This window comes from Synchiropus splendidus, chromosome 3, assembly GCF_027744825.2.
Source record: "Synchiropus splendidus isolate RoL2022-P1 chromosome 3, RoL_Sspl_1.0, whole genome shotgun sequence".
Taxonomy (NCBI): Eukaryota; Metazoa; Chordata; class Actinopteri; order Syngnathiformes; family Callionymidae; genus Synchiropus; species Synchiropus splendidus.
In genome coordinates this window covers 15,584,412-15,593,674 of record NC_071336.1, presented here as the reverse complement: position 1 = coordinate 15,593,674, position 9,263 = coordinate 15,584,412, and the positions used below count along the sequence as shown (strand labels likewise).

The following is a 9,263-nucleotide window of genomic DNA, read 5'->3' as shown; positions in this document are numbered from 1 at the left end:
TTGTGGCTGTTTTTTTAAAATGTAGCGGCAACAGAAGTAACGATTGCAGAAAAAATGATTACATCGTTATCGTTGTCAAGTGTTATTTTGAGATTTCCCAGTGGAAGTTCCGCACTTCCTCAATGAGTCTTGGCGCTCACGCTTCGAAAGGCGACGCGAGAGTGATGTGCTGTCAGAAATCATTCGGAGAGAAGTTGGCCGGTGGGAGGCAGCGTGGATGGAGCCGCTCAGCGGGACACCAGACGCTGATGCGGGACGAGCTGAGCGTCGTTGAGTCCTGTCCCATATCGGAGGACGCTGAAGAGAAAACAGAACTAACGCTGCCTTGTTGCTTGTTTGGCCGTGGATGGCGCCCGAGGTGGCTCCCAGTTGAAGTTTGCTGACGGGTAGTTTAGTCATCGGAGTTGCGCTGGACCTGCGTCTCTGAATCGGCTCTTTGTGCCGTCTGGACCGTTTGTGGTGCCACTTTCCAGCCGTGGAAACAGGTTAGTGCTATGCATTCATTGTGCCAAACAACGTCGGTTTGAAAAAGTAAAATAGACGCGTCTTTGAGCCAAAATAAGACAGAAAAACATGGTATAATAAAAAGCAACCGAAAGGTCATAAAGCCCCAACATTTACTGCATTTTTGTGATTCAAAGTCGTCACTCGCGCTTTAACACGCCAGATGTCACTTGCGTGTATCTTCATGGGTGTGTTCCGCTTTTGTCTGCCAGCTCAAGACGCTCCCGTCAACACCTTGTCCCGCATCGTAGCTGGGTCCTTTTTCATGCGGCACAAACGTGGGTGTTCCAGGTCTCCTGAGACCCTAAACAGCGCGACAGCCTGTGTGGATTCAGAGCCATCTGATGCTTGTAGATCGCAAGCAAACTCAACAGGAGTGAGCTGGAGGCTGTGCATCTGAAAATATATCCGGAAAAGTAATGATCAAAACATTCGTACTTCTCGGGACAAGAGTCTAATAAAGTTGACAATGGTGAAAACACACCCATTTATTTTCCTGTGCCTATCCGAGGTCTTGTGGTAGGGCAAGAGACCCAGACCCAGAACCCTCCTCCAGGCCTTCTTGGGGTAGCCTGGGCTGCTCCTAGGTCAGCCAAGAGCCCACCTGACCCCCCATCTGTCCCGAGCCCAGCCGATCTTCATAGAACACTACTCACTCTGTCTTATGACGTTTATGCCCGTAGGTGAGAGTAGGAGTGAAGATCGACTTTGCCTTTTGGCTCAGCTCTCTTTCCCCACTACGAACAAGTCCTCATGACTGAAGACACTGTAGCTTCAAAGATGAAGGCAGACTCTGGTTTAGGTAACAAATAATGATTAGACTGACTCAGTGTTACTGTCAGCACCATCGCTCAAGTTCCTGTGGTCCTTCATGCTTCTGCAGCATCTCTCAGACTGAACCACTCTGGAGCCACAGAAGTAATGTGGTCATTCGCTCTTTACCACAGTGTGTGGTGGCATAACAAATGAGATCCAAATGGGACCAGTGGAAAAGCCACTGGAATGTTTTAAATCAGAGTTAAATCTGGACATCTGAAGGTACATTAGGACAAAACATGTTTTGGTGTTGAGCGCACGCTCCAGACATCTAGCATGACTGATGTTAGCAGCTCCTTTGTTCTGAAAGATGCGTTGCACTGAGAGGCAGATGGCGGCGCTCACCAAACACAACAGCTCAAGATCAGATCGATGGCAGCTGGATTGTTCAGGGTGACAGAAAGGATCAATGCGATTGACAACCTCAAGAGAGGAGAGCTGGTGGTGTTGGGACACGCAGGAAACTGAAACAGCCTCCAGTTTATTTGTTGTGAGGGCTGATATTCAGAAGCTTTATATTCAAGAGTCAGCTGTCACTTCCATTGTGGCGTTGTTTGCATACTAGACCTGCTGAAGTATTAAGTTTATGTAGAAACAAAAATGTGCCAGAGAGGCCACAGAAGGTTTCAAATGTGGTGCATCTTAACCAACCTTTGTGCAGGTAAATATAAAGAACAAAATTATAAACACCACATGTTATGTAGCCCTCCTCTAGTTTTGTGTTTGGCCCATGAAGAATATTATTGACACACTTTTTTTGATCCGACTGAGTCATTTTGGAAGGTTTGCTTTGTCTTTGTTCTCTGTGATCACAGTGAGTCGTTGAGTAAGTCTGAGGGACAATCATGTCCATCACCGTATCATGACTGCTCCCTAGACTCAGGGAAATAAAAAGCTGTTGCAAAAACATGGATTTGTCCTGTCAATATGATGCCACAGACACCAACAGTTGTGAGGCAGCGTGTCGTTGGCATGCCGGACGCTGGATGATACTTCGGACAGTCGCTGGGCATCTGGGTGTCCACTATTCAACATGTACTTGTTTACGGAACCATTTCCATGAGTTGGGAAGCACAGCTCACCAACCACACCCACGTATACCACATGCTACCACCAGGACTCCGTTGCATCCAGATCATTATGTTTAGTATGAAAATGGGGTTTTAACTCCTGGTGCCATTCCTTTGTCCTGAGTCTGAATTTGATCACTGTGGATTTAGATTTCTGAGCCAGAACAAGAATTTATAAATCTGTTTATAATTTCATTCAGTCATGCAGTGCTATCATGATCAATACCTCAATAACACGAATTAAAAGTCTCTCCATCATGCAAGTCAGAAATGTGTTGCATCTTATCTGTAAAAACTCGCACAGTGGTCGCCATCTTTGATATGATCTTTAAAGCAGCTTTTTCCCGCAACTGTCCTAAAGAATAGGTTTAAATCATGGACTGTTGTTTTTCTTATTATTAAATATTGCAGTTTCACAGCAGCAACACGTCTCTGCTTTGCACAAGTGTGTAGGTCATCAATCCCCAGTTCCCTGAGAAAGGCCTAGGGAGGGCTATTTTTATCGCCATTTAAGCCCATGTGAGACGTGACTGCAGATTTAATTTGTGTCCACCAGGCCTCTTGGATGACACACATTCTTCATCGAACACGTTCAGGACTCCCCGCTGGAATGTCTCTAAAACCACTTCCAGTTTAAGGTATTTGATCAGGCGACACGTTTCTCTTGGACCTGCGGACTCACTATTGTTTTCCCAAGTGCCTCTCCTTCACTCCTCTTCATTCAGCTGTGGTTGAGATCAACAAGTTGTGTTGGACTCTTTTGTCCCTGTTTGGGAGTGGAGAGATTTTGGAATGTGTCCCAGCTATGCAGGGCAAAAGGCCGGGGACACCCTGAACATGTCAACGCAACTGCGTATCAGTACAATGTGCAGTTTACCGTCATTCAAGTTTTTGGGATAGGGAGAGGAAACCACGGTGTGTTTCAGGATGAACGTAACGCACGATTGTTTAGGTTTTTCTCAGTCCATGTGATGGTCTCGGTGAAGTCATGTGAGCAAACGAAGAGCATGAGGTGATTTGGTGTCTGACTAAATTAAAATGAAATACTCTGTTGACAGTGCCTCATGAGAAACTTCCACAAGGTGACATCATGAGCAAATACATGAGTGAGACTTCTGAGGTGCATATTTGAGTGAGACGTGGAAGAATGGGGTGCCGGGTTGATGTTCAGGTTTCCATGGTGACGTGTACCCCCCTTATCTTTTTTACTCCTAGCCACCCATTCATTCCTTTTGTGGTGGCTAAGCTCCGTTGCCCCTGGAGACCACAGGGGACAGTTGGGGAATGTGGCAAGTCTGTGTCAAACATTGACCCAAGTGAGACCTCTCAGAAAGGGTGCTCATGAAAATCTTCATCATCTTTCATCTTTCAGTTATTTCCACGCCGGAGTCCTTCGCGCTTCACACAAAGATGTCTGGGGTCGAGGTGCTTCTTCTGGCCCAAAAACAAAGGTTGGAGACTTTATCACCCAGAAGCACTGGAGAGGCTCAATAGTTGGAGGTTCACTGTACAAACAGGAGGCCGAGGAATGAGCTGGCGTGGGTCCTGTGCGATGGAGCACATACACGTTCTCACACCTCCTGCCCAGCCAGGACGCACACAAGGCTTGATTCACTGACATGCTTCAGTGTCTGCGCGAGACTGACATGATGAATTTCTTTCCATGTTTCCGCAGCTCTTCTTTATTCAGTGATTTATTAAAAAAAAAAAAAAAACTATGTTTGTGTTATCTCCAGGCCTCCAAGATAGATTCCCTCAGAAGTAAAGTGGACTTTCTGCGCCTCCCCCTTGCCCTCTCCTCCAAGTCGGTTGGCCTCCATAAGACTCAGCTGGGTGTGGTCTGGGAAAAGGGGGGCAGCTTCGGGACAGGGGGGTCTCAGAGACCCTACCCACCGCCAGCCTCCGATATGGACAACGAGTCTCTGTACTCAGCCTACTCATACAAGTCGTCCCAGTCCAGGACCTCCAGAAAACACAGGTAGAATCTAGAAATATTGCATCTAGTCTTGTGGGCTTTTTACTGAGCTACAGCTACAGTGCCAAATGGAATCTGAAAATCAATTCATAATAAACTATTGTGAACAATACCTGGTGACGGATCACAAATACATTCTGATGAAGAGAAAAATGAATGAATGCACAACAGAAGACTAAAAAGTAATATGAGAAAGAACATTTCATGAAAAAAGAAAGAAGGAATCAAGCAAGTGTCTTGTAGTTTTTCTCAAATGTATTCTCACTTTGTGATCATTGGGACTGTAGATGGGCTGTAATAGGCCCATATATATATTAGTAGTAAGTTTGAGAATTATATTCATTGATTCTCTACATTTGTCTTGACCTTTGTTTATGACCACATCTGTGCATTGTGTTGATCCACATGTGGCCCTTGCTTATCCAAGGTCTGGCCCCCATCATGAGTGGCATCTAAACATGCATGAGAGTTCAACATGTTTTTTGTCATATATTACACACTGCCTTTAAAATGATTTATTTTCCTACTTGGCATTTTCTCAACAGATTGTGCTAGTTTCCTCCAGGTATTCTGTCTGCAATGGAAACAGATTTGCAGCTCCACTCTGGCTTGCACTGTTCAATTTCCTATCGTGTCTCAGATTTGCCAAAGCCAGACGTTTGTTGGATAAAAATAGAAACAGAATTTCATTTTCCATGTCTCCAGGGAGCGGCGGGACAAACATCGCTCCAAGACCCGAGACATCTCTGGAGACAAGTCGGTCACAATCCAAGCTCCAGGACAGCAGATGCTAGATGCAGAGTCCGCCAGAGAAGAGGAGCGGGTCCGCAGCGGCTTACACACATGAGCTTGTTTTTGAATGGAAAGCCTTTTTCATCTAGTTTTCCATCCTCAGGATGACAACTGGGGGGAGACCACCACCGTGGTCACCGGCACCTCTGTGGACAGCGCCTCCAATGAAGACCTCACACGCATATCCAAGGAAGTAGACGAGCCCTCTCCCTTCACGTGCCAGCGCTACCTCGGTCCGGTCCTAAGTGCTGTCCTTGGCCTGTTTGCCTTCGCCACTCCTGTGGCCTTCCTGGCTCTGCCGCAGCTTCTGTGGCGAGACACGCTGGAGCCTTGCACCACTCCGTGTGAAGGCCTTTACATATCGCTTGCCTTCAAGCTCCTCATCCTCCTCATCTCCACCTGGGCGTTGTTCCTCCGTCCTCCCAGAGCCAGTCTGCCACGCTTCTTCATCTTCCGCTGTCTGCTGCTGGCCCTTGTCTTTCTCTTTGTGGCTTCATACTGGCTCTTCTATGGCGTGCGAGTGCTGGAGCCGAAGGAGACGGACTACCGAGGAATCGTGGGATACGCAGCTTCTCTGGTGGATGCCCTGCTTTTCATTCAGTACCTGGCATTAGTGCTGCTGGAGGTCCGGCACTTGCAGCCCGCCTTCTGTCTCAAGGTCGTGAGGAGCACCGATGGGCACAGCCACTCCTACAATGTGGGACACCTCAGGTACGTGCGACTCTCCATAGACGCGACTGCTCTTGTCTTTCAGGCCTTCAATCCCAATGCATATGATAAATAGTCCTTCTAGTTACTTCATCATGGAGGTTTTTATGACCATCTCCAGAGATTGATTTTGGTGTAGTTCTGTTGGTACCAAGGGTGTCACACTGGTCCACAAAAGGGCTGCAGTGGGTGCAGGTTTTTGTTCTGACCAATGAAAAATGAAAACCTGCACCCACTGTGGTCCATCAAGGACTACTTTGAGACCCCTGCATTACAGTCTTCAGACACCTGATTCATGAAACTTTGTGCTCTTGACTGGGTGCCGCTGGGTGCTGGCTCTCGGATTCCCAATTCCCAGACATAGACTTGAACTTGCAGTTGAGACATACACGTGACAGACTATGAGTCTGGCACATAAGCATGGACTGAACCAGCTGAAGATCGCCAGTGTGGACTGGCTGAACACAATGTTGCATACATTTCTGAACGACTCAAAGCCAGCAAGGACCAATCTCACCTCAAGAGTGTTGACTATTTTTATCCATAAAATGCCAAAAAATGCCACAAGAACCGTGTTTCTGGTATGTGCTTGATGTGCACACCAGAAACGCCAGCATTAAGACGGATTGAGGCAGATACAAGGGCATTCAGTAATAACAGTAGTGGACCTTTAGAGACGTCCTTAACCAACAAAAGAGGGAAAAACACCTGATATTTGAAAGACAGATGAATATAGGATTGTGTGTTGTTTAACTAGAACAATGGAGGCTTTTCCAGTATGTATTCTGTTCATCGAGACGTGGTCCAGAAGACGTGTATTATGGGGAATCATTGAAAATGAAAAGTCCATCCAGTCCATTGCAACATGGAGGAGTAGTGATGAGAACAACAGGTTCTCACCATGAGGATCCAGGTTTTAGGTCCTGCTTGAGGCCACTCTGGTTTTGGTGTAGAGGATACGTTTTTTGTATTTTGAGGGTCAGAACAGCCCTGACTGGGGATGAATGGATGCATGAGGAGTTTTTTGTTTTTACATTTGAGCTGAACACCTCATCATTACAGATGATCTGTACCACCTTATACACAGGTGTTTGAAAACTTAACTTCAATGCTTTCTTCCAGTATCCAGCGGGCGGCCGCTTGGCTTCTGGACCAGTACTACTGTGACTTCCCCATCAATAACCCTGCTCTTCTAAACCTGCCCAAGTCCGTCCTCTCGAAGAAGCTATCAGCCTTTAAGGTTTACAACCTGGGTGAAGGTATGTAGGAGCCTTCTGTTGTTCTGCTTTCATTCTGCATGAGTTGTCATGTCTGTCTAGTATTTTATGGATGGGAATTAAAAGAGAACACCAATATGAAGAACTGAAAAGCAGAAGAGGAAATGTCCTGCCATACGGTAGCATCAAGTTGTTCTTCATGACGTTCACAGAAAATGGTGCCAACAACACCACAGGTCAGTCCAGAGCTATGATTGCTGCCTCCGCTCGTAAGAGAGACTCGTCCTACAATGAGTACTACTACGAGGAGGCAGAGGTGGAGCGAAGGGTCCGCAAGCGCAGAGCGCGGTAAATCACCTCAGACCTTGTCAGTAGCCCCTGTATTTCTGCCACACTCACCGGTGCGCCTGTGCCTCCAGGCTGGTGGTGGCTGTGGAAGAAGCCTTCACCCACATCAGACGTCAGCAGGAGACGGAGGACGACTCGTCGTCCCCGAAGCATGCAGCACGCGAGGTGATGGAGCCAAGGGAGGCGGCGCAGGCCATCTTCGCCCCCTTGGCCCGGGCCATGCAGAAGTACCTCCGGGCCACGAGGCAGCAGTCGTACCACAGCATGGAGAGCATCATCACCCACCTGCAGTTCTGTGTCACTCACAGCATGAGCCCCAAAGTAAATACCTTCCTTCGCTTCTCATTTCTGTCTCTGTCAAAGTGATGACACATTCCTCAGCGTTTCACATCCTTGGGCACTTCTTATTTCGTGATTTATAATAATGAATTGTCAGAGAACAATTTATAACACTCTACACTTCTCTTAAAATCAGCAGAAAAATGTCAAATAAAGTATATTCACATCAAAGAATGAATTAAAAGTCATCTTCAGAGCAAGTACAATAGAAATTGTGAGTTATTTTAATGCCAAGTCTCAGTGGTGATGTCAGTTTTGTCGACAGTTAAGTTGCAGCAAGGTTAGGTGTAACATCTAACCACGCGTCGTCGTGTCCCAGGCGTTTCTGGAGCGGTACCTCACCCCAGGATCCACCCTGCAGTATCTGGACAACAGCAGAGGGCGCCAGTGGACGTTGGTGAGCGACGAACCTGTGACGGCCTCGCTGCATCAAGGTCAAGTGTTTTCGCTGAGGCGGCCCGACTTCTCTTTGGTTGTCACGGTGACGCCCCTCCCTTTCCTGCATCTCGAGGAGGAGTTTGTTGACCCCAAAAGTCACAAGTTTGTCATGAAACTGCAGTCTGAGACATCGGTGTAAGAGCCATGACATCAGCTTTATATATCTCGTCTGATGTTGTAAACAGAGCTTTTTTGATAAGTTGCTCATTGTTTTTGGTTTATAAGTATTTTTAACATTCATTTCAGTTTAGTAACCATGTCGTTTCTTATGTATTGTTAAAAAAAATAAGATATAATCTAAAATATTTTTTGATTTCTGCTGAAAAATAAGTGTTGATTTCCCTTCATACGCGTGTTTGTTTGTTCTCTGCATGTCGTGATTTTTGACCACCAGGTGTGAAGGTCAGTCAAAGACATTTTGGTTTAGTAATGACAGAATCAGGTGGCGGAGTGAGTTGGACAGCCTCTTTTCATAAGAGTGGGGAATGAAATCTGAATAACAGCACGTCCCCATGATCACTTCCTGTTTGCTCTTACTTTAAATGAGTGGATTTAACGTTACCTGATGCTGCTCAGTGAGTTTTGTCCAGCAAGATGAAACGTGTGACCTTGGGGTTCACGTCTGTCCGATGAAGAAAATATTTGTCGGACGTCGCTCTTCCTCTCAACTTTTCCTGCATTAACTAATCCACTGACCATATGGACAGATTTGATGTCTGCTAAATCATATTCCTTTATGCTGTCAGTAACTTTGGAGCCGGTAGAGTCACAAAAAGGAAGGCGATTTTCCAGTTTGCCTCAGTAGAACAGCAGAGGTGTCAATTGTATGTGCACATATGCTAAGTTAGCACATTAGTCAATGCTACTGTCAGACACATAAAGCGCGGGCAACAAAATAAATGTTTACAATAGATTACCATAATATGTATGGCGGTTGAATAAAGAGACATTTTCCAAATGTGTTTTTTATTTCCCTGCATTTACATTTGTTTAAGATATGACAGCCTTTCCTGCCTTATCTATCTTTGCGAGGACCACTCCCTGAGATAATGCTGT

At 46.2% G+C, this 9,263-nt stretch overlaps 1 protein-coding gene across 1 annotated transcript; it reads left to right on the top strand.

Annotated features, from left to right (window-relative positions):
- Positions 1-216: 216 nt before the first annotated feature.
- Positions 217-9,145, top strand: LOC128756302 (vang-like protein 2). The gene is made up of 8 exons (XM_053860691.1): positions 217-485; positions 4,127-4,368; positions 5,071-5,188; positions 5,261-5,868; positions 6,988-7,124; positions 7,295-7,430; positions 7,502-7,751; positions 8,089-9,145. The coding sequence occupies exons 2-8, from the start codon at positions 4,298-4,300 to the stop codon at positions 8,344-8,346; spliced, it is 1,578 nt and encodes a 525-aa protein (XP_053716666.1). The 5' UTR covers positions 217-485; positions 4,127-4,297; the 3' UTR covers positions 8,347-9,145.
- Positions 9,146-9,263: the final 118 nt, after the last annotated feature.